This window comes from Saccopteryx bilineata, chromosome X (assembly GCF_036850765.1).
Source record: "Saccopteryx bilineata isolate mSacBil1 chromosome X, mSacBil1_pri_phased_curated, whole genome shotgun sequence".
Lineage (NCBI taxonomy): Eukaryota > Metazoa > Chordata > Mammalia > Chiroptera > Emballonuridae > Saccopteryx > Saccopteryx bilineata.
In genome coordinates, this window is record NC_089502.1 from 64,611,791 (window position 1) to 64,637,860 (window position 26,070).

The 26,070-nt window shown below is 40.2% G+C and overlaps 1 protein-coding gene and 1 non-coding gene across 2 annotated transcripts in view; one reads left to right on the plus strand and one right to left on the minus strand.

Annotated features, from left to right (window-relative positions):
- CHM (CHM Rab escort protein) overlaps positions 1 to 26,070 on the plus strand; it is a 190,573-nt gene that overhangs the window by 71,971 nt on the left and 92,532 nt on the right. The window contains exons 5-8 of the mRNA XM_066248947.1: positions 4,302 to 4,677; positions 9,324 to 9,440; positions 10,549 to 10,669; positions 14,321 to 14,546. Of these exons, the coding sequence (XP_066105044.1) occupies positions 4,302 to 4,677; positions 9,324 to 9,440; positions 10,549 to 10,669; positions 14,321 to 14,546 (840 nt within the window). The remainder of the gene's footprint in view (positions 1 to 4,301; positions 4,678 to 9,323; positions 9,441 to 10,548; positions 10,670 to 14,320; positions 14,547 to 26,070) is intronic.
- TRNAS-GGA (transfer RNA serine (anticodon GGA)) lies at positions 12,880 to 12,955 on the minus strand. Its single transcript has one exon. It is a non-coding gene; the product is annotated as a tRNA-Ser (tRNA).

The following is a 26,070-nucleotide window of genomic DNA, read 5'->3' on the forward strand; positions in this document are numbered from 1 at the left end:
CCAAAGAGCTTTCAATATGTGCTTTCTGTGCATGTGTTTTGAGTTGTCTGTTAAACTGGGGGAAGTTTAAAAATATCTTGTTTTATTTTTTTTTAATTCAGTGAGAGGAGGGGAGGGATTCACTTGGCAAGCCTACTAGAGGATGATGCTCTGCCCATTTGGGTGTTGCTCCATTGCTCAGCAACCCACCTCTTGTTAGCGCCGGAGGTGGAGGTTTATGTAGCCACCCTCAGTGCCCTGGCCAACTCACTCCAATCTAGCCAAAGCCATGGCTGCAGAAGGGGAAGTGAGAGAGAGAGAGAGAGAGAGAGAGAGAGAGAGAGAGAGAGAGAGAAAAGTGAGAGGCAGAGGAATGGAGAAGCAGACAGGTGCTTTTCCTATGTGCCCTGACTGGGAATTGAACCTGGGACATCCACATGCTGGTTGACACTCTACCACTGAGCCAGCCGGCCAGGGCAACACTATTTTTTTTATTTTTTTATTTTATTTTTTTTATTTTTCTGAAGCTGGAAACAGGGAGAGACAGTCAGACAGACTCCCGCATGCGCCCAACCGGGATCCACCCGGCACGCCCACCAGGGGCGACGCTCTGCCCATCCTTGGCATCGCCATGTTGCGACCAGAGCCATTCTAGCGCCTGGGGCAGAGGCCACAGAGCCATCCCCAGCGCCCGGGCCATCTTTGCTCCATTGGAGCCTTGGCTGCGGGAGGGGAAGAGAGAGACAGAGAGGGAAAGCGCAGCGGAGGGGTGGAGAAGCAAATGGGCGCTTCTCCTGTGTGCCCTGGCCGGGAATCGAACCCGGGTCCTCCGCACGCTAGGCCGACGCTCTACCGCTGAGCCAACCGGCCAGGGCCAGGGCAACACTATTTTATATTTGATTAGTATCTTATGTTTGAGTAATCTTTTAGAGTTTATTTACTACTTTTCATGTATGATAGCTCATTTATATTACAACAGATGAAATGATCTTCATTTTATAGATCGGTAATCTGACAGATTGGGAGTTGTGTAATATCTGCAAAGTAATGCCTCTTGGACTAGAACTTCCCTGACAATAGTTTCCTAGCTCTGAAAAGTATTATTGGAACATTAATAATGTCAAGTCCTTTTTCATTATATTTAATTAAAACTACTAGATTATGACAGTAAAATTATCATGGCATTTTATTTCTTGACATTTAAAAAAAGTCATTTTATTCTTTCATTTTACCCTTTTTTATTGCAATGTTTATTGTGTTATTTTAATGAGGCTCTGTTTTAACTGCACCCAGACTTTTGAATTTATAATCTATTTATTTTTCATGGCTTATTTTCCTTTTAAGAGAGAGAGAGAGAGACAGACAGACAGGAAGCAAGAGAGATGAGAAGCATCAACTTGTAGTTGCAGCACTTAAGTTGATTTTGGTTGCTTTCTCATATGTGCCTTGACTGGGGAACTCCAGCCAAGCCAATGACTCCTTGCTCAAGCCAATAACCTTGATTCAAGCCAATGACCATGTGTCTGTGAGCTCACGCTCAGGCCAGCGAAGTTAGGGTTTCAAACCTGGGTCCTCAGCGTCCCAGGCTGATGCTCTGCCCCTACACCACCTCCTGTTCAGGCCATGGTGTAATTTTTTTCCCCAAATACATTTGTTTCATACATTGTTTATATATATATATACACACACACATTTCATTCTTTGCTGGTATGAATAATTCATCAAGCATTTATTAGATATCATGGTTATAGGGCAATACCGTAGATATTATGAGGAACAGAGAAGAAGAGATGTTAGGGTCTTCCTTTGACAATTAAAGTATGATCAGAGGATAAAGTATATTCTGTATGATCAGAGGATAAAGTATATTCTGAACAATCCAATGACTATTAAAAAGGAACTGATAAAATAATGCAAGGTAAACTTCATGTGTGTATTATGGTGGCATGGAGTTATATGTAGGATGATGAGTGGTTGGTTAGGGACAGCTTCTTCAAAGTGAAATTTAATAAAGTTTTTATTAAATATAAAACTTTATATTTAAAGAGTTGATATATTGTTGAAGTATATCACTATTTTGAGGGGGGGGATTATGATATGTGGAGGGGAAAGAATAACCCAGAGTAAACAAATTCTATGGACCAAAACAGAGATTAGAGTTGATAATTTAGGCTTTAGAGATACCGTATTTGAAAGTAGGAAAGATGAAACCATAGATAGTAGATAAAGGTGATTTGGTTTGAATAGAAGAACAGGAAGATTTTATATGATAGAGTTTACATTAAAATTTTTTACCATCAGCATTTTATTTTTATTAAACTTGGGATGGCGTTCGTTAATAAGATTGTATAGGTGTCAAGTGTGCAGTTCTGTGATACATCATCTGTACATTGCACTGTGTGCCCACCACCCAAAGTCAGTCATCTGTTACCATGCATTTGACTCCATTTACCCTTTACTACTCCCTCCCCCCTTTCCTCTGATAACCAGCGTACTGTTGTCTGCATGTATGAGGTACAGTTTTATATCCCCCCGTATGAGTGAAATCATATGGTTCTTAGCTTTTTCTGACTGACTGATTTTGTTTAGCATAATGTTCTTAAGGTCCATCCATGTTGTTACAGAATGGCAGTATTTCATTTTTCTTATGGTCAAATAGTATTGTATTGTATATATGTACCACCTCTTTTTTATCCAGTCGTGTATCAAAGGACACTTTGGTTGTCTCCCTATCTGTGATACTGTGAATAATGCTGCAGTGAACATAAAGATAAATGAAGATAAAACATTTATTTCCATAAATAAATGTTTTCCAATTTTTCAGGTAGATACCCAGAAGAGGGTTTGCTGGGTCACATGGTAGCTCTAGTCTTAATTTTGTGAGTAACCTCCATACTGTTTTCCATAATGGCTGTTCTAGTTTACATTCTCACCAGCAGTGAATGAGGGTTCCTTTTTCTCCACAACCTCTCCAACACTGTTATTACTTGTTTTGTTGATAATAGCTATTCGTTGTTGTTTTTTTGTCCAAGTGAGAGAAGGGGAGATAGAGAGACAGACTCCCACATGCACCCTGACCAGGCTCTCCACCTGGCAACTCCTGTTTTGGGCCAATGTTCTTCCCTCTGGGACCATGCTTGCAACCGAGCTATTTTTAGTGCCTGAGGTGGTGGCTCCACAGGGCTATCCTCAGTGCCCAGGGCCAGTGTGTTCGAACCAGTTGAGCCATGGCTGTGGAAGGATAAGAGAGAGAGAGAGAGAAGAAGGAGAGGGAGGGGTGGAGAAGCAGCTGGTTGCTTCTCCTGTGTGCTCTGACCAGTAATTGAACCCAGTACATCCACAGGCTGGTTGACGCTCTACCACTGAGCCAACCAGCCAGGGCCAATAATAGCCATTGTAACAGGTGTGAGCTGTTTTTAGTCCTTGAGCTGCCAATTAACCAATTAACAGACGCTTACTTCCAAATGCCTCTCATTTGCAAGGCAGTTTTCTTGTTGGGCAGTGCTGAGCAGTGGGACAACTCGGTGGAGGATAGAACGTCATGGAGAAAACAATGGCACTGAGAATGTAAACTCCAGTAGTGGCTTTGGAAGTGGGGCTTCCAGTGGAGTAATAAACACGAATACTAAAACAGCGTTAAAGAGAATAGAAAGATTCTGTAGATTCTACATTGTGATAAGTCAGCTTCAACTTTCCTGACACTTTTTTCTAGCTCTGTCTTAACACCAGCACTCATAATAATGTTTGATAGCTGCCATTGTTGAGAATTTGCTGTGTGCCAGGCACCGTGCCCAGTTCTTTGCATGTGATGGCTTATTTAATCTTCAGGATAGTCTTGTGAGGTAGGTGGCATTAGCCACCTATTGTCCAGAGGAATAACAGCCCTGTTATAGATGGATCATCTAGATTAGAAAGGATAAGTAACTTGTCTGAGTTCACAAAGTCATCTAGTCATAGGGTCAGGGTTTGAGCCTCTATTTGTTTATTCAGAAAGCGATGCTCATAAGCACTATTTTGATTTGTTTCTAAAATACATTTCCCCTATCCTCTTTAAAGAATCAAAAATATACATATGACACAGCCTGCTAAACTCTGAAATACTGATTGTTCTTTTTCTAAATCTTAATAGTGTATTGAAACGTGAGCAGAATGATGAATGTTTAATGGGTGGGTCACAGAAGGTACCACACACAGTGACTGACCTTGGAGAGATTAAGTGGGATCAAGAAATAAAGATTGCCATTGGAAGTTACAATAGAGAACTGTGGCCAGGTACAGTGATCAGAAGTGTGGTGTTGATTACTATGCTAATTTCTCATTAGTCAAGATTTGCATGAAGCTGTTGAAGAGGCTGGTGCACTGCAGAAAAATCATGCATCAGTGACAGCTGCGAACTCCACAGAAGCTGCAAGTCCTGCCAGGCTGTCCACGGCTGAGTTACCGCCTGGGACCACGGAGCCCGTGGAGCACATGGCCAGCGGGGATGCAGGGACAGCCCGGGGAGCCCCTGATGTGGAAGCCACAGTGGGGGCAGAGAACCCTGGCGGTGATACTGGTGTCCTGTCAACTTCCCAAGGGGAAACAAGTGGAAACATGCCAGTAGCCGAAGACACTGCAGAACCACCAAAGAAAAATAGGATTACTTACTCGCAAATTGTCAAGGAAGGCAGGAGATTCAATATTGATTTGGTATCAAAGGTAAGTCCCGATTTTTTGCCCATCTGATCATAGAACAAGACTGATTTGCAGTGGATTGGAAATAGCATCTTGGCCCACGAACACGGTTTTTATCATTTTATTCTCTGAAGTTTAGAAGATTTGTTTTAGAAAGATATAATAGGCATACATTTTAAATTCAGTTACATATCTTTAAACGCAGGTTAAAAGCATTACACAGGCTCGGAGCTGTGTTGCAAGGATGCTTTTGTGCTGGAGCACAGGGTCCACACTGATGTCCCGGACTACCCAGGGACAATTCTATCAGGAGAAAGACGCTAATGATCCTTATTACAGATTCATGTTATTTATATTCAATCTATTAAGTGAGTTTTTTTTTTCCAGCCCTAATAGTAACCATTTTAACATCTATGTGATAATGAACATTCTGGACAAAAAGTGCAGTTTTGAAAATTGTCTGTTCAGGTGTGAGGGCTTCAGAGAATCATTTCATAGTCGTGGGGACAGGAAGGCTGGGAAGAAGGCTGTTGTCTTCTGGTTACGTTTCCATCCTTTCCTTGGATGTGAGGTCTGTGTCCTAGTCTTCGGCAGACACAGTATATTGCATTGGGTTTTTAGAAAGCAAGTCTAACTTTAGTGCAGAAGAATAGAAAACCGGTAAGATAAAGGGTGGTGGCCGAAAAGAGTTAAGCTGTAGGGCTGGCTGAGTGAAAATGTAAGAATAGAGACCAAGACCGGAGGTTGAGGGCAAACAATAAGACGTTGACAAGAAGTAGGAGAGGGCAGAGGGTAGCATCAGTCCACCCACAAAGCTAATGCTTTGCAACTTAATGTGCTCTCCGAGTTCCAAGTCACAGAGCAGGGAGCGTGGCCGATTGCATGCTCCTCAGATTTGAGGATACAGCCCCGTGTCCTCACTGCTGCTCTCTGAACTTGTTGCCTGAAAATATGAGGGCTTTCTTCTTTTTTAACTACTGACTGTTTCTTTTTATCACTTAGCTCTCCGTGTCCGATTCCGTCCTGGTCCGAGTTAGCTTCTGTCTTGCTCCGCCTTCTTCCCATGTTGCCTTTGCTGTTGACTTGTGGCTGGCAGGTGAATCATAGCTCACCAGTAGGCCTCCTGTTCTCACGAGCAGGAAATAGTTTTAAAACAAACGAACAAAAAACCCCACTGGATGTCAAGTAACAAATAGGTTTTGTTAGGATAATTTCATTTTGAATTAGTTACTTGGGATTTGGAATGCCTTACTTAAATAAACACTGAAATAAATAATGGTTAAGAATCAAAGCTAGCTCATAGCAGTCTTTAACCCTTAGGGTAACGGAAATACAGTATAAATCTGGCACAGCAAATTAGTAGAAGACATTGCTTTTTCGTTTTTGGAGTTAGTGTAGGAATCTGTGTACTTGAGTGAAAAGGTGACTGATGGTCGTAGCGGAGGGGGTGATAGTTTATTAGATGCTAGAGCTTTCAGGAGACTGAAGGCGATTTCTGAGTATTTTTATGAGCGTGAATGGTTCATAACAGTGCTCAGGGTAAATTTAAAGCAAATATGTTGAGAGGCGTCAAGGCAATTGTACTTTGTTCTGGAAAGTGTTTATGTGCTCATACATTTAAATAACCAATAATAACTTACTGTACTCATTCTACAAAAGGAGAAGGTAAAGAATGTGTAACCATAGCAATACAAGAGGATTACTATCATTTTTTAATGTTAGTCATTTGGAGAACATTTATTGAGTACCTACTGTGTACAGAGAGCATTGTATTCCATGATCATAGGGCAATTAGTCACTATTGGAGATTTTACCAGTTCTAATAATTGCAGTTATTACATCTAAGCTTATGGATGATTGCCAAATACCTACCACAAGCCCTACTTTTTCCTAAAGTTCGGTTTGATATTTCCAAACTACTTGACACTTGTACATGCATTGAATGCAGCCTATTCACAAGTGATCTTACATCTCAGGGTAGGTTAGTTAAATAATATACCATCTAGTGTTATACTGATTCTTAGACCAATAAACAAGATGATCAAAGATGAAGTTCTTAGAATTAAAACTCACTTCTAAAAACATCCATAACCTTACTAATTATGGAAGCAACATGCCATGTGAAGCAAAAATGATTACTTATTAAATCTAGTTGCCATCATTTTAATCAAGGTGAAGGATTCTTTAGCCTTTCACCACTGTGAAATTTCTGTGCTAGCGCACTTAGTGATGAAAAAGAAGCTTAAGTTTAAATATGGTAACATACTCATTATTTCTAAGCTTTAGATAAAAGTTGGGAATAGTTTTCATTGAAATGTGTTTTCACTCTTGAGTGATATCTTTTTTTTTTTTGTATTTTTCTGAAGCTGGAAACGGGGAGAGACAGTCAGACAGACTCCCGCATGCGCCCAACCGGGATCCACCCGGCACGCCCACCAGGGGGCGACGCTCTGCCCACCAGGGGGCGATGCTCTGCCCCTCCGGGGCCTCGCTCTGCGGCGACCAGAGCCACTCTAGCGCCTGGGGCAGAGGCCAAGGAGCCATCCCCAGCGCCCAGGCCATCTTTGCTCCAATGGAGCCTTGGCTGCGGGAGGGGAAGAGAGAGACAGAGAGGAAGGAGGGGGGTGGGGGTGGAGAAGCAAATGGGCGCTTCTCCTATGTGCCCTGGCCGGGAATCGAACCCGGGTCCCCAGCACGCCAGGCCGACGCTCTACCGCTGAGCCAACCGGCCAGGGCCTCTTGAGTGATATCTTAATGCATTGTTTTTTAAGCTGTCATTAAATCTTAAGCTTTATTAGATCTCATTAAGGGTATGTGCCTTTTTTTTAGAGAGAGAGAGAGAGATGTCAGGAAGGGAGAGAAGTGAGAAACATCAACTCATATTTGTGGCACTTTAGTTCATTGATTGCTTTCTCATATGTGCCTTGACCAGGGGCCTCCAGTCGAGCCACTGACCCCTTGCTCAAGCCAGCGACCTTAGCTTCAAGTGACTGACCCTGGGCTTCAGGCCAGAGACCATGGGGTCATGTTTATGATCTTGCGCTCAAGCCGGCAACCGCAGGGTTTCGAACCTGTGTCTTCAGCATCCCTAACACTCTACCCACTGTGTCACCACCTGGTCAGGCGAGAGTTACATACCTTTTATGTTTGATATATTAGTATTTGTGAAATTATAATAAGTACTGAGGGATTATTGAAACTCAAGTATTTTTTAAACAAATGAGTTATTTGAAGCACCTTTTTTATTATAATTACAGATCTAAGACTTGGCAGCATATCCTCAAAAGCATGGGCTTATATCAGTTGTATAGTATGTTAGGCTAAAAGTAATGGAGTAACATGCCATAATTCAGTCAGTAGAATTGGAATAGTTTAAAGAAAAAAGGTCAATATTGTTTGTTCTGCACAATGCTAGACTAATAAGTATTTCATAGAATGCACTTAACTCATCGTTTATTAACAGAATTTTTTTTACTGGCTTCTTGGACATGCAGTCTAATGATTTAAATGGATTTTGAAATTCCCTTTTTGTTTGAAATAAAGTTAATTTTTAAAGATTTTCTTTTCCTTATTACAGATGTAACATTTAAGTTTTTAACATTTATTGCGTTATAGACACTTAAAGGTGTCTCAATAAAGAAAATAGTCAAATGTGTTGTATTGAACCGTATGGTTAAATTTGAAACGTGCTAGTTAATACTATTGAAATGTTTTTTTGTCTCTCTGATATTGGTTATGCCAGATGTTAAAAGATAAAATCAATCACTCATGTTGGCAATAACTGGACGTCCTCACTTCTTGAGAAAGACATATTTCAGATAAATCTAGACTGTTGGGATTACAGAAGACCTTACAATTTGTGTTTTTTGGTGGAAATGCATAACCAATCTTTTTTTTTTTTTATTTGATGAGGAGGTCCAGTGAGCTAGTTTCTTAACAACCACCTGGCCTTCTATAAGGCTACAGTTCCTTATCTAAAACCCTTGAAGTTTGGTGTGTTCCATTATTCAGATTGAAAAATAAGTATTTTAGATTAAGCCAAAAAAAAAAACACACCCCAAAACTTATAGACACTGAAACAGTATGATTATTACCAGAGGGAAGGAGATAGGGGAGAAGGTAAAAGAGAGTAAAGAGGGGATAAATGGTGATGGAGGGAGACTTGATTTTGGGTGGTGAACACACAAAACCACATTCAGGTGATGTATTATGGAATTGTACATCTGAAACCTGTATAATTTTCTTAACCAATTTCACCCCAATCACTTTAATAAAAATATGTATTTTAGGAAGTAATACAGAACATGAGCTCTGCTCTATATGATGTCACAGTCTTAGTGGCATCTGAGGAGGCGGTCTAATGAAATCTATTAATATTTCTGCAGTCAGATATATGAAGATTCACATTGAGTGGGACAAAGGCTGAAGAATCTTTTATCTATTTGGGTCAGGTTTTGTTGCCAAACTAGGTCCGAAAAAACTTTGGATTCCAGAGTTTTTTGGATTTTGAATTTTAGATAATCAGTTATTACCCTGTAATATGTTATGTACCTATTAATAGGTATAATGCTTTTTACAAATAATTCAACACATAACAAAAATATATATCTTTATTTTTTGTTCTCAGTTTCTCCTTTTATTTCATCCTCTAAAATATTTTCTTGGTACAGCTGCTGTATTCTCGAGGATTGCTAATTGACCTTCTAATCAAATCTAATGTCAGTCGTTATGCAGAGTTCAAAAATGTCACCAAGATTCTTGCATTTCGAGAAGGAAGAGTGGAACAGGTACTATGCTGGTCCAGTATTGTAACTGGATATAAGCTTAAGTTACTATGTTTTCCTTTGATAGAATAAAAAAGGTAAGATTGTTATTTTCCTAGCAAAGCAGAAAATCCCAGTCTTGCATGATGACTTACAAATGTAACTAGTATGAGATTGCTCAATTAAAAATCATTAATTTTCTCACGAGGACTTCTGCAGCTTGATGTTGGTGTTGAGTAAGTGTTCATTTTGGGCAGTGTTGCTAGATTTGAGCTGTCATCTGTTCTTCTTTTTTTTTTTTTTTTGTATTTTTCTGAAGTTGGAAACAGGGAGGCAGTCAGATAGACTCCCGCATGCGCCCTTCCGGGATCCACCCGGCATGCCCACCAGGGGGCGATGCTCTGCCCATCTGGGGCGTTGCTCTGTTGCAACCAGAGCCATTCTAGCGCCTGAGGCAGAGGCCATGGAGCCCTCCCCAGCGCCTGGACCAACTTTGCTCCAATGGAGCCTTGGCTGCGGGAGGGGAAGAGAGACAGAGAGGAAGGAGAGGGGGAGGGGTGGAGAAGCAGATGGGTGCTTCTCCTGGCTGGGAATCGAACCTGGGACTCCTGCGCGCCAGGCTGACGCTCTACCACTGAGCCAACCGGCCAGGGCCTGTCATCTGTTCTTAGTTACAGGTGGCGTGCCATTGGACTTTCTTAAAAAAATACTTTATTTATTGATTTTATGGGGGTGGTGGGTGGGGAGCGGGGAGCTAGAAGAATCAACTCATAGTTGTTTCATGTAAGTTGTTTATTGGTTGCTTGTCATATGTGCTTTGACCGGGCAAGCACAGGGTTTCGAACAAGCGACCTCAGCGTTCCAGGTCAATACTCTCTCTACTGCGCCAGCACAGGTCAGGTGACATTGGCCTTTTTAATGGTCTAAGGATCAACCTGGAAAATTAAGAAAGCTCATGAATTAATTAGCTATGAAGTCAACAGAGATGCCTTTTGAACTAATGGAAGGTAAAGTGAAACAGCCAGACAAGAATGGAAATAATAATCTTGTTATACTGAAATGAAACGGTGTGTTCTGGAACACTTGTTTATCACTAGGAAGCAGTTTTTTACCTTAAAATCATGTGTTTCAGGTTCCTTGTTCGAGAGCTGATGTTTTTAATAGCAAACACCTTACTATGGTGGAAAAGCGAATGCTGATGAAGTTTCTTACATTTTGTTTGGAATATGAGGATCGTCCTGATGAATACAAAGGTACTGTTTTGCACATATTTGTGTTCTCCAGTTATTTGAGCTTTCTTATTATTTTAATATGCTTGCTCTGATATAGTGCACCCCTTATTAGTCTTTTAAAATATATTCTTACTGAGCACTCTCCACTAGGTTAGCCATGAGCAACATGTAGCAATTTAAACTTAAATTAATTAAAATTAAATAAAATTTAAAATTCAGTTCCTCAGTCAAAGGAGCCACATTTCACATCCTCTAGCCACATATGGCTGGGGGTGACTGTGACCGCAGTGAGCTAGAGAGCATTTAGCACTGAAGAAACGCTGTGCTGTGTGGTACTTTTTATTCTTGTTAATTAAATATTGCTGTCAATGGGGTCTTCATGGATGATACAGGGAATTCACAGGGGATTTGTCCAGGACCCGCAGTGGATGCCTGAAATTGCAGAGTACCAGATGCTATATACACTATGTTCTTTCCTATACATAAATCTACCTTATGGCATTTCTTTGATATATCTGAAATGCCGGCATCACTATGTTTGCACGTTGTGGCTATTACTAAGTATAAGACTAAGGGCCTGAACAGGTGGTGACGCAGTGGATAGAGCTTCAGACTGGGATGCAGAGGATCCAGGTTTGAAACCCTGAGGTCGCCGGCTTGAGCGTGGGGTCTCTGGCTTGAGCCTAAGGTTGCTGGCTTGGGGAAGGGGTCACTGGCTCTGGCTCTGCTGGAGTCCCCTGGTCAAGGCACATATGAGAAAGCAATCAATGAACAACTAAGGTGCTACAACTCTGAGTTGATGCTTCTCATCTCTCTCCCTTCCTGCCTGTCCGTCCCTGTCTGTCCTTCTCTCTATTTCTCTCTCTGTGTTACACACACACATACACACTTGAACACAATCACTGCGATGCATTTGATCTGATTGCTGAGATGGCTGTTGAGTGAATATGGCGCATGCATTTTGACTACAGGACAGAGGGGTGGCTCCAGGCCAGGGCGGGATGGGGTGGGGCGGATCTGGACAGCACAGGATTCTATCATGCCACTTAGAACTGTGTGCAATTTAACGTTTTTTTTTTTAATTGTTTTTAAATTTATTCATTTTAGAGAGGAGAGGGAGAGATAGAGAGAGAGAGAGGAGAGACAGAGAGAGAGAAAGGGGGGAGGAGCTGGAAGCATCAACTCCCATATGTGCCTTGACCAGGCAAGCCCAGGGTTTTTTGAACCGGTGACCTCAGCATTTCCAGGTCGACGCTTTATCCACTGCATCACCACAGGTCAGGCCAATTTAACATTTATGAATTGTTTATTTCTGGAAGTCCCCATTTAATATTTGTGGACTGCAGTTGACCATGGGTAACTGAAACCCCAGAAAATGGATCCATGTATAAGGGACTGACTAATATATTCTTTTGCATGGTGCCGTTAATTTCTTTGTCAATAATAAATTATATTTCACTTTACAAAGATACTTGTGTTTGGAATATTGAATTTTTCATTTTGATTGATTAAAAAAAACAACAACAAGGTACCCCTGGCTGGATGGCTCAGTTGGTTGGAGCATTGTCCGGAAGCACAGAGGTTGCTGATTCAATCCCTGGTGAGAGCACATACGGGATCAGATCAATGTTCCTGCCTCCCTGTCTCTGTCTCTCTCCCTTCCTCTCACACTAAAAAGTATCAATAAATAAAAAAGAAAATGTAAATAAAAGAAAAAGGTAGATGGTATGGTGCAAACCACTGGATTAGAAAACAGGGTTTCTAGTGTTGGCTTTGACTTATCTCACTGTGGGATCTGGGGCCAGTTACTCTACAGTGTGTTGGAAATTGGATATACCCGTTTAGTAACAGAGCTTTAAGCTGTCAGGGTATTGGACTGGAAAAGTTATCCAAAATAGGAACATATGGTTTACAATTAATTTATAAAGTACCTACAAAGAGAACCACAGCAGTATTTTGTTTTTTTTTGTATTTTTCTGAAGCTGGAAACGGGGAGAGACAGTCAGACTCCCGCATACACCTGACCGGGATCCACCCGGCACGCCCACCAGGGGGCGACGCTCTGCCCCTCCGGGGCATAGCTCTGTCCCGACCAGAGCCACTCTAGTGCCTGGGGCAGAGGCCAAGGAGCCATCCCCAGCGCCCGGGCCATCTTTGCTCCAATGGAGCCTCGCTGCGGGAGAGGAAGGAGAGGGGGAGGGGTGGAGAAGCAGATGGGCGCTTCTCCTGTGTGCCCTGGCCGGGAATCGAACCCGGGACTTCTGCACTCCAGGCCGATGCTCTACCACTGAGCCAACCAGCCAGGGCTAGCTCTTGCTTTTAATGCTTTAAGTCCATTAGATACTGTCAAATTGTTCACAGTGGTATAAACATTCTCTCAGTAAATTTTTGTAATTTTTATTTCTTTATATAAGTAATTTTTATAAAGTTTTTTGTATTTTGTCATAGAATTGTGTTTACTATCACTAACAATTCAATTGCATTTTTTTTGTTTTTGGTTTAAAGAAATAGTTTTTGGGTACCTTATCTTTTGTGGTGTGATTAGTCACAAAGAAATGTTTCATTACTTTTTAGCCAGTTCATTGTTTCTAGTTTTAATAAGAAATATACATTTCAAAAAATCAACTATTTCTCCCTAGTATTATTTTCATCATAAATTTTCCATTTGTCATATGTAATGTTTCAAAATACAATTATTAGCATTACTCTGCAGCTTTATTTTCTTTTTATTGAATTTATTGGGGTGACATTGGTTCACAAACACAGGGTTCAGGTGTGCAGCTCAATAAAACACCATCTGCTCCACCCCAAGCTACGTCTTTTTTCTTCCCCATTGTGCCCGTTTGCCCACCCCTACCTACCCTCACCCCCTTTCCCTTTGCCATTCCTGCACTCTTGTCTGTGTCTGTGTGTTTTCTATGTTTTTTTTTTCTGCAGTTTTAATTCATTTTGGAGAGAGAAAGAGACAGAGTAAGGAGAGAGAGATGAACATACATTTGTTGTTGCACTTATACTGTTCACAAAAATTAAGGGATATTTCAAAATGAATATAAAACAATAAAAGAAGCATTTGATTTTTTTTTTATTAAACAAGAACAGAAAAGCAAACAATAAGTCAAAGAAAGTTGTTCTATTATGCAAATGAGATGCAAAACCAACTTATTTCATTGGTGAAAATGCACTATACAAAAGGCTAAAAGCACTGGAGTATCAGCTGCACATTCCCCGATCCCCTGGTTTTTGTCACTTCCTGTGTGTGTCCTGACTGGGGATCGAACCCGCATCCTCGGTGTCTTGTTATGATACTCTAACTGACTGAGCTAACCAACCAGGGTCAATTCTGCAGTTTTAATGATAAAGTAAGATTATTGCCAACCATGGAAAACAATTGTGATGGTTAAAACGTTATTTAATGATTTTCTACTTTTTAAAATTTGTAATAAAGTTCATCATTTAAAGCTTAAAGATTATGCCTTCAATGCAATTAGAATAGTGAAATTTCTGGTTTTAATTTTTTTCCCTCAAATCACTGGTCTCTGTCCAAAATATAATATTATTGCTGCCCCATGCCCTTGCCACATGTTTTAACAGACTTGATCTCATTTCTTTGTAGTGTTTTTAAATTGAAGTTTGCTTCTGATTTTACTGAATCCTCATTTTTCTTTTTCATAGCCTATGAAGAGATGACATTTTCTGAATATTTAAAAACTCAAAAGTTAACCCCTAACCTCCAATATTTTATCCTGCATTCAATTGCCATGACCTCGGAGACAGCCAGCAGCACCACAGATGGCCTCAGAGCCACCAAGCACTTCCTCCGCTGCCTTGGGCGCTACGGCAACACCCCCTTTCTGTTCCCTTTGTATGGCCACGGGGAGTTGCCCCAGTGTTTCTGCAGGTAAGATCTAAGATCACCACTGGTTCTCTTTCTTCTTGATACGTGAATAAGAGATGAAACTTAGGAAGACAAAAATAAGATTTACTCAGGATTTAGTATTTGCAAACATATATTTTATTGCTCTGCTCTCTTATAATCATTCTGCCTGCCTACCTACCTACCGTATTTCCCCATGTATAAGACGCTCCCATGTATAAGATGTGCCTTAATTTGGAAAAAAAATGTATTACATAAAGTTATTGAACTCAAGTTTTACTCATTGAATAATGAACACAAATACAAGAAGCGCGAAAAAGCAGGAAATGCTACTAAATAATCTACAACCACTGTATAAGACACACCCAGTTTTTAGACCCCAAATTTTTCAAAAAATATTGCGTCTTATACATGGGGAAATATGGTACTCCTGAAAGATATATTCAGTTTGTCCTGTTTTTGAGCTTTAAACATAGAATCACACTGTAAATTCCTTTTTCCACTCAATATTATGTTTCAGAGTAGCATCCTTGATGTGTATAATTAGTTAATTTATTTTCATTGCGATACGTTGTGAATTGTATATTATGAATATGCCACAATTTGTTTTCCCTTTTTCTATTAATGGACAACAGATGTTTCCAGATTTTTTATTTTATTAATATTCTTATATTTGTTTCAAGGTATACACATTCAAGAATTTCTCAAGAATATCATGCTAAGTGAAATAAGTACATCAGAAAAAGCCAAGAACTGTATGATTTCACACATAGGTGGGATATAAAACTGAGACTCATGGACATTGATAAAAATGCAGTGGTTACCAGGGGGAGGGGGTGGGAGAAGGGAGAAAAGAGGGACAGATATATTGTGACAGAAAATTATTTGACTTTGGTTGATGGGTATAGAACACAATCAACAGTTCAAATGCTATAGAGATTTTTACCCGGAACCTGTGTGTTCTTATGGACCAGTGTCACCCCATTACATTTAATTTCTAAATATAAAATAAATAAAATGAGAAAAAAATTAGTTTCTCTAGGATACATATCTAGGAGTGGAATTCCCGAGTCATGGGATAGATGAATGTTCATACAAGATAGTGCCCAGTTATTTCTCCAGACAGTTGGGTCAGTTTGCATTCCCCTAGCATATATCAGGGTTCCCATAGCTCTGCATCTTTGTCAGCATTTGGTATTATCAAACTTTCTAATTTTTGTCAATCCTCCTCTCCTAAAATACCAGCACATTTTATTTTTATTTTTTTAATTTTTATTTTATTAAATTTATTGGCGTGACATTGGTTAATAAGAATATATGTTTCAAGCATATAATTCTATAATACATCATCTGTGTACAGTTTACATTCAAGAGCATTTTGTATTAGTTTCAGGTAGACAATATAGTGGTTAGACAATTTTCTACTTTTTTTTTTTTTTTTTTTTTACAGAGACAGAGAGAGGGATAGACAGGGACAGATAGACAGGAACGGAAAGAGATGAGAAGCATCAATCACCAGTTTTTCATTGCATTGCAAAACCTTAGTTGTTCATCGATTGCTCTCTCATATGTGTCTTGACTGTGAACCTTCAGTGGACCGAGTAACCCCTTGCTGTAGCCAGTGACCTTGGGTTCAAGCTGGTGGGCTTTTTGCTCAAACCAGAGGAGCCCTCACTCAAGCTGGCGAGCTCGGGGTCTCGAACCTGGTCCTCTGCATCCCAGTCCGATGCTCTATCCACTGCGCCACCGCCTGGTCAGGCAACAATTTTCTACTTTATTTTTTTAGTTTTTATTTAATTTTTTATTTTTGACAGAGACAGCGAGTGGGGGACATATAGGAACCGACAGGAAGGAGAGAGATAAGAAGCATCAGTTCTTTGTTGTGGCACCTTAGTTGCTCATTGATTGCTTTCTCATATGTGCCTTGACTGGTGGGCTACAGCATACCGAGTAACCCCTTGCTCATGCCAGTGACCTCTGGGCTCAAGCCAGGAACCATGAGGTCATGTCTGTGATCCCATGCTCAAGCCAGCGACCCTGTGCTTAAGCTGGTGAGCCTGTACTCAAGCTGGATGAGCCTGTGCTCAAGCTGGTGATCTCGAGGTTTTGAACCTGGGCCCTCAGTGTCCCAGTCCAACACTGTCCACTGTGCCACCGCCTGGTCAGGCGACAGTCATCTATTTTACAAAGTGAGAAATTGTTAATCACATTGCATTTTATTTTTACTTTCATTTTCCAGATTACTTAGGAATGTCTTCACATATGGTCACTGGCCCTTTGTTTTCTCTTCTGGGAATTGTTTTTTAGTGTCTTTTGCCCATTTGTCTGTTGGGTTGTTGTGTTTTTTGTCTTACTGATTTGTGGGAGTTTTTATATATTCTGAACACTAATCTTTTCTCAGTTATATGTGTTGTATATCTTGCCTTATAGTATTTATGCATAGATATCATTAAGATTAATGTAGTAAAATATTGCAGTCTTTATTTTATGCGCGGCAATTTTGAGATAGTAGAGCAAAGTAGTGAAGAATCTGGTCTGTGGAGACAGTCGGCCTCGATTCAAGTCCTGGCTCTTCCATTTGTTACCCGTGTTCTTGTGGGCAAGTTTAACAGCCTCTCTTAAGTTACCAGTGAATCAGCTTGGGTTTTTCGAGTCTCTCTATTATACCTTTGTGTCCTTGTTCAATAACTTCTCTTTATTATTGCCTACATTTTGCTTTATCTGAGTTTTGTTCAGCTCATCCCTTCCATCACCTGCCCTTGTCAGTTCTGAGACTGAAAGCTTTCTATGTTTTCTAATATAAGTACTTAAGAGATAAAATTCTCACTACTATTTTAAATTGTACACAGTTATTATGTATTGTTTTTGTTACTTTTTATTCCTGAGTATCTTAATTTTCATTGAACCATGAGTTGTTATGAGGTGTTTTAAAAGAGCTAATTTGTTTGATTCTTCTGTTTTTATCATCTAACTTAATTGTATTGTGTCTAGAAATATATGTTTTTGGCCCTGGCCAGTTGGCTCAGTCGTAGAGTGTCAGCCCAGCTTGTGGAAGTTCTGAGTTCGATTCCCGGTCAAGGCGCACAGAAGAGGAGACCATCTGCTTTTCCACCGTTCCCTCTGTCGCTGTCTTCATCTCTGTATCTCTTTCTCTCCCGCAGACATGGCTCAAATGGTTCCAGCAAAGTTGGCCCTGGGTACTGAGTATGACTCTATGGCCTCACCTCAGGTACTAAAATACTTTAGTTGCTGAGCAATGGAGCAACGGCCCAGATGGGCAGAACATCACCTGTTGGGTGGTTTGCAGGCTGGATCCCTGTCGGGGAGCATGTGGGAGTCTGTCTCTGCCTCCCCGCCTCTCTCTTAATAAGGAAAAAAGAAGAAAGTGTGTTTTTATTGTACTAATTCTTTAGATTTTATTTTATGACTTAATATGAATGTTTGTAATTTTTCCATGTGTGTTCAAGAGGAATGTTCTTTTCTATTTGTCGGATACAGGGCTCTCTAATTTTTGGTTTTGGAGTCTCATAACTCAAGCTTTGAGCTACAATTTTTTTTTATTTATAAAATTAAATTTAATGGGGTGACATTGATCAATAAGAGTACATAGGTTTCAGGAAAACATCTCTATAGCATTTGAATTGTTGATTGTATTGTGTGCCCATCACCCAAAGTCAAATCATTTTCCGTCAGCATGTATCTGTCCTTTTTTATTCCCCTCCCCCTCTCCCTCCTCTGGTAACCACTTTTATGTTCATGAGTCTCATTTTTATATAGAATTCATTGGAGTGACAATAGCTAATAAAATTATACAGGTTTCAGGTGCACACTTCTACAACAGCTGTGTACTGCATTGTGTATTGACCACCCCAAGTCAGCTCTCCCTCCATCACCATCTATCCCCACCTCCACCCCTACACCCTTTTCCTACCTGAATCACCACACTGTTATCTGGATCTATAAGTTTTTTTTGAAACTTTATGAGATTAAAAAATAATCTATCAATAATAGAGTATTGTGTTTTGAAATCTCCCATTATTATGTTTGATTTGTCAATTTATCCTTATCATTTTATCAGGTTTTTTATCCTATGTTTATTTTGAGGCAATTAAGTAAAGTCACAGATTTATAATTGTTTAATCTTTCAGATGAATTTAATATTTTTCGTTATCTGATGACCTTTTTCTTCCCTAATAAAACATTTTTAAATTGACTTTGATAATCAAATACCTACGCCAAAAACTTTTAGTACTTGCCTGTTGTATCTTTCTCCATCCCTTTATTTCTCAATATTTCTGAGTCTATATTTAGGGCTCTGAATAGCATCTCACATATTTTCAATCCTCTTTGACAATCTTGCTGTATTACCAAGCAGGGTGAGTCCTATTAACAGAACTCTTTCTTCTTAAGTATATATATACTTTAAAAAGTTCCTCTACTTTACATCTGTTGGTATTAAATGCTTCATAGTTTTTGCATATATGAAAATAATTTTTGCTTTTTTGTTATGAGTGAAGATTTGCTAGGTAAACATTTCTGGTTTGGCCATTCCTTCTTTAAATTAAATATATTGAGGTGACTGGCTGATAGCATCACACAAGTTGCAGGTGCACAATTCCATTGCATTGTGTGCTCCCCACCCTTTCTCTCAGTAGTTTAACAATTTATCCCACTGGTATTTGGGTTCCATTTTTGCTGTTGAAAAACTTAATGTCAGCCTAATTGTCATTTCTTTATAAGTGATATCTCTTCTCTCTCAGGCTGTTTTTAGATAGTTTGTTTTTGGTGTTCTGAATGTTTGTTGCAGTGAATTTAGTTTCAGTTCTCTTATACTTATCTAGCTTAGTATCTGTTGAACCATATGAAATTAATAATATTAAAGCATTTGACCTACAGTAGTTCAGAGCAACTACATTGTATTTGTTCTTTCTGTGAATTATCATTTATCATTTTGGAAAGTTACCAGGCAATATTTTTGCAACTGGTTTCCCTCCATTGTCTCTCTTCTGATCTCTTTGGAACCCCAACCAGGTATGTGTAAGAATAGTAGTCTCTCTGTCACATTTTTATATCTATGTTTCATGTTTTCTCTCTCCTTGTCATTCTGGCTACATACTGGGTACTTTATTATGATCTGTTTTCTAGTTTATTAATTCTCTTCACCTGTGATTAATCTGTAGTTTAACTCTTTTGGTTTCTTTACCTCGATATTTTAATCTTTCATCCCCTTTTCCAAATCCTCCGTATCATTGTTGGATAGCTTGTTTGTTTTTTTATATAGAGATATCTCACGTTCTGCCATGATTGTTGCTGTTGATTTATGTTCCCAGTTTATTTCCTTGTGGCATGCTTATCTTTGATTGAGTGTTTATATTTCATTGACTTCAATCTGTAGAAATCTGGGAACCCAGATTAAGGATAATTTCCTTTTGGGATTATTTGTGTTTACTTCAGCCAGAAGGCACTAAAATTTGAGGTTACTTCCACGCCCTTCAGGGCAGCAAGACTTGATTGTTTGAATTGCAGTATTTGATACTCAAAGCTTTGAATTCAGCTCGTGGTTGGCTTATACTGTGTGTGAATGTGTGTGCATGAGTATTTGGGATTGGGAGGTTTCCTGTGCACATTTCTCTTATTTCCTTAAATCTCAGCAGTGCAAAAAGGAATATGTTTAATATAAGAAATTCTTTGGTTGTAAGTGGAGATCCCTTCAAATAGATATTCTCAAATCTTCATTTCTTAGCTATGTGATTTTATGAATGGAGGTGAGAATTTCATAAATTTGAAAGTAACTTAATTGTGAATGGGATAGGTCTGTGTATTTCTAGACAAGCTCTTTCTACTCTAATTAGTTGGTAGAATAGGGAGGGGTAGGGAGTCATATCTCCCAGAACCACAGGTCTCCCTATCAGTGGAAACTAACAGGAGAGTTCTGTGGTTTTCTCAATCATTCTTTTCCTCTTCCTGTGGCATATTATACTTTTAAAGGAGCCATGTTCTTTCTTTCTTTTTTTTTCCATGTGAGAGGAGGAGAGATAGAGAGACAGACTCCTGCATGTTCCCCAACCAGGATTCACCTGGGAACCCCCATCCTGGGGCCCATGTCTTACCATCTGGGGCCATGCTCACAACACAACTATTTTTAGTGCCCGAGGCAGAGGCTCCACAGGGCCATCCTCAGTGCCCAGGGCTGATGCGCTCAATTCAGTTGAACCATGACTGTGGGAGGTAAGGGGGAGAGAGAGAGGAGAAGGAGAGAGAAGACAGAGATGGGGAGAAGAAGATCGTCACTTCTGTGTTCCCTGACTGGGAATCAAACCTGGGACATCCACATGCCAGAATGATACTCTACCACTGAGCCAACTGCCAGGGCCCCCATTGTTTCTTCTCATGTTGCCACTTGTTCCTCACTCTTACAGAACTTTAGGGAAAGGAGGACAGAGACAGATGAACAGAGCACTGGGAAATGAGCAGAAGTCCCCTGGCTTCCTTACTAGCACTTTATGAAAATGAAATATTTAACATCATTTCTTTTTCTTTTTTCCACTAAATCCCTGTATTTCCTTTCCTAATTTGTACATTTTCTAAATATGTATTTGGTGTTTGCTTATTTGTTGTTTTTATGGAAAAAATAAGTTTGATTTGCCCTGTACTGATATAAACTTTCAGAATGAGACCTTTATGTGTTAAATGCTAGACCCCCCCCAAAAAAATAACCCAACATTTCCCCCAAACAATGTCATAACCTCCTCAGGATGAGGTTTTATCAGCCTTCCATGTCTTTTTATTCTCGCCAGAGCTTATCTAGAAATTTTGTGTGTGGTTCGGACTTAATGTTATGAAAATTATACCTCATCCTTTCCAACTTAAAGTAATAACTTCAGGGAATGTTGCAATTATATGTGTGTTTGTAGGTAGACAGACAGATCCATAGATAGAGTGACTGATATTAAAAACAACAGAGGGAAAGGGAGATGGAGGTGGAAAAGGGGGTTAAATACTAATGCGAAGAGACTTTGCATGGGGCATTGGGGGGCAAAGTGTGGGGGTTTACAAGTGTTATATTATTGAGTGGGACACTCAACCATCAACACAATAAATTTAAAAGAAAAATGAAAAAAAATCTTTCCTTTTGCATTCGAAGTAGTATATTAAACTTTTTGGGTAGTTCTTTGGCAATTAAAGTAACTCTGAGTTCTTCCTACATATTGTATATATAAGTCTGTGTGAATTATAATAAAAATGTGTTTACTGACCCAGCCATATTAATTTTTAATTTTATATTCAGTTTCCTACAGAACGCTTTATAATTCCATAGAAATACTGTTCTGTTTCTGTCCGAAAGGAGTAACCGCCACCATCTATATACATCCAAGCCTCCACTTTTTATCACCAGGTTCTCAGAATTAGATGTCACCTGTTCTGTGATTTCTCACCGCCGTCCTGTGTTCTGTTTTAATACGAAGCTCTTAAGCATCCCTCACGGCCGGTTACAGTGTGTTCCCATCAAGGCTACTGTTATAAATGGCGCGCATGCATATTTATGGGAGGGACTCAAAGACATTTGTAAGTCACATCCTTGCATTCTAAATGAATTCTGCATCAACAGTATAACATTTTAACTACTGGATATAACTTTCATGAATAAATGCCCTTTGAGGTTTTTATCAATTTAAATAGGTGGGTTTTTTAAAGCAAAGAAAGTGATGCTTATTTATTGTACTCCCCTCTACCCATTAACATGTCATGATACATAAATTGGACCATATTGGAGGAAAAGTCATTGAAACCTATATATTTTTCTAGTCTAGCAAGCCATAGAATTCTCCCTACTATATATTAGTTGGTTAATATTTTTTCTGGCATGCAATGCGGGATATGTGTGCAGTATATAGGCTTTTAAACTCTCATATCTTCCAAACAGAAGTTCTTTTTAAGCCCTAACTGGCTAATTCATTTCTATTATCTGTGTGGTTGGTAGCATAGTAGCTTTTAGGATTACTTTCTAATTCAGAGTGGGTTTCATATACTGTGTCATGTTTTCATAACCTGTGTAATGGAGCAGTACCAGGGGCAGCAAACTGATCTTACATTTTTTATAAGTAGACCTAGACAGCTCAGAGTTTGTTACTTGTGTTTTCTAAAGAGGGGATATTTAACTGATTGTTTACTAAGTAGTTCAGTCTTTCATTCTTTTTTTTTTTTAAGTGAGTGGGAAGAGAGACACGAAAGGAGAGAGATGAGAAGCATCAACTCATACTTGCATGGTTTTAGTTCAGTGATTGCTTCTCACATGTGCCTTGATGGGGTCGGGGGGGGGGGGTCTCCAGCCCAGCCAGTGACCCCTTGCTCAAGCCGGCGACCTTGAGGTTTTGAACCTGGGTCCTCAGCATCCTAGGTTGACACTCTATCCACTGTACCCTCCTTGGTCAGGCCAGTCTTTTATTCTTGAATGACCTACATTTTATTTCCTTTCATGTAGTAGAACATAAAGATGAGTATGTTTTACTTTCAACATGTAATATGACGTGTGTGTGTATGTAGTATCACCATCAAATACTTTTTACCAGATGTTCTTACTAATTTTTTTTGGATTTTATGTGGAAAATTGAATTGATGCAAATATGCCTCAGGAAATGGTGGAACACCAGTTGATCTCTAACTTACAGCTTTTAAAAAGAGAGTAGTAGATAGGCCCTGGCCGGTTGGCTGAGTGGTAGAGCGTCAGGAGTCTCGGGTTTGATTCCCGGCCAGGGCATACAAGAGAAGTGCCCATCTGCTTCTCCACCCCTCCCCCTCTCCTTCCTCTCTGTCTTTCTCTTCCTCTCCCATAGCCAAGGCTCCATTGGAGCAAAGTTGGCCCGGGTGCTGAGGATGGCTCTGTGGCCTCTGCCTCAGGCGCTAGAATGGCTCTGGTTGCAACAGAGCGACGCCCCAGATGGGCAGAGCATTGCCCCCTGGTGGGCATGCCGGGTGGATTCCAGTCGGGTGTATGTGGGAGTCTGACTGCATCCCCATTTCCAACTTCAGAAAAATACAAAAAGAAAACAAAACAAAAAGAGAGTAGTAGAGAACACCAGAAGTGTAAAGTGTATAAATAATTTGGCCAACAGTATAGGATCAGCATGGAAGGACTGGACAGGAAATCTCCCATATGATAACGCACATTCACCAATGGCAGAAAGAACGATGGTCCAAAGAAGCCAAGTGGATGCTACTGTGATAATGGCACAACCATGGAATATTTTATTTTATTTATTGGTCTTTGATGGGAAGGGGGGAAGAGAAAGAGAGAGAGAGAGAGAGAGAGAGAGAGAGAGGAACATCAATCCGTTCCTGTATGTGACTTGACTAGGGGATTGGACCAGCAACTCTGTGCTTCGGGACAGTGCTCCAAGCAACTCAGTTATCTGGCCAGGGTAGAATTTGTTTTTTTTAATATAACTTGTTACCTATTGTATATTATTTTATCTCTTTCCTCTGCTTTAATAAAATATCATCCTTTAGTGTAAGATCAAAACTTAAGTCTTACTGAATGTTTTATCATTGCATTTGAAGAACTCATAATAGAAAACATCTCTTGGACCAAAATAAGTTGCTTATTTTATTCTCTAATAATCAATTCTTTTCTACTCTGAGAATCTTTACAAATCTGAGAGACATTTGTTAACCTGGATCAATCTGTTAGAAAACCACCCAAAGCATTAAAATTGGCTACAGATTGCCTGACTAGGTGGTGGCACAGTGGACAGAGCATCTGATTAGGATGTGGAGGACCCAGGTTTGGAATCCCGAGGTCACCGGCTTGACCACGGGGTTGCTAGCTTGAGTGTGGGATCATAGACATGACCCCATGGTCGTTGGCTTGAGCCCTAAGGTTGCTGGCTTGAGGAAGGGGTCACTTGCTCTGTTGTAACCCCTCAGTCAAGGTACATATGAGAAAGCAATCAATGAACAACTAAGCAGCTGCAACAAAGAATTGATGCTTCTCGTCTCTCTCCCTTCCTGTGTATCTGTCCCTATCTGTCCCTCTCCTTGGCTCTGTCTCTGTCAGAAAAAATAAATTTGCCACAGATTATACTGAAAGGAACTTTTATTAGTTTAGATTTTCAGTTGCATGTGAAGTCAGAGCAAAACTGAGGTGGCTTTTGGTGTCAGCCCAAGTGTTCTTTTTTTTTTTTTTTTTTTTTTTTTGTATTTTTCTGAAGCTGGAAATGGGGATAGACAGACAGACTCCCGCATCCGCCCGACCGGGATCCACCTGGCACACCCACCAGGGGGCGATGCTCTGCCCCTCCGGGGCATCGCTCTGTCGCAACCAGAGCCACTCTAGCGCCTGGGGCAGAGGCCAAGGAGCCATCCCCAGCACCCGGGCCATCTTTGCTCCAATGGAGCCTAGCTGCGGGAGGGGAAGAGAGAGACAGAGAGGAAGGAGAGGGGGAGGGGTGGAGAAGCAGATGGGCGCTTCTCCTGTGTGCCCTGGCCGGGAATCGAACCCGGGACTTCCGCATGCCAGGCCGACGCTCTACCACTGAGTCAACTGGCCAGGGCCCAGCCCAAGTGTTCTTGCCCTTCTGTCTGGCAAGTGTTGGTTAGGTGATTTATCTAGAGTCCTTGGTAGCACATTATCTTTCTTTTTCCTTCATCAGCATTCCCATTTAATCTCTTTTCTTTATTTTTCTTTCTCTCTCTTTCTTTCTTTCTTTCTTTCTTTCTTTCTTTCTTTCTTTCTTTCTTTCTTTCTTTCTTTCTTTGTGTGACAGAGACAAAGAGGGGGACAGATAGGGACAGACAGATAGGGACAGACAGAAAGGGATACATAGTATGTATCTCATAGTTTGTAAGGATGAGAATGAATTAGTATCTGCAAAGTGCCTATAACAGTGTTTGCCTTAGGAAATACTATATAGGTGTTAGCTGTTGTTAATATTTACAGTCGCTGTAATTTTTATAATTATTGCTGCTGCTGCTGTTGTAGAAGCCTCAGGAAAAGTATGATCCTGAGTTAGGGGCAGAGCAAGACTTAGGTGTTATACTCCGGGAGACCCACAACCTTTTCCTGTATAGGGTCAGATAGTAAATAGTAGTTTAAGCTTTGCAAGCCATATGGTCTCTGTTGAAACTATTTGCAGTCATAGACATTATGTAAAAGAATGGACACACGACTGTGTTTCAGAAACTTCTTATTTACCAAAATAAGCGGCAGGATTTTCTACTTCAGTTTAATCAGTTGAATAGTCTTCTGTCTACAAAATATAATAATTTTTAAAAACCCTGATTTTAGGAGATTACACAAGATTACCTCAGTGCAGTGCCTGGTTATCTATTAGTCATTCACCAAGTATTGATAGGTAAATGATTAGTAAGTATTTACATATTGCTGCAAAGTCTGTGTGTGTTCAAAAATCTGTAGAGCAGTGTTTCTCTAGTTTTCACCTGTGTCAGAATTGAGCACAGGGATTACTGGGCCTCGTTCCCAGGGTTTCTGTGGTGAGACCTGAACACTTGCATTGCTAGTACGTTTCCTGGTGTTGCTGATGCTGTTGTC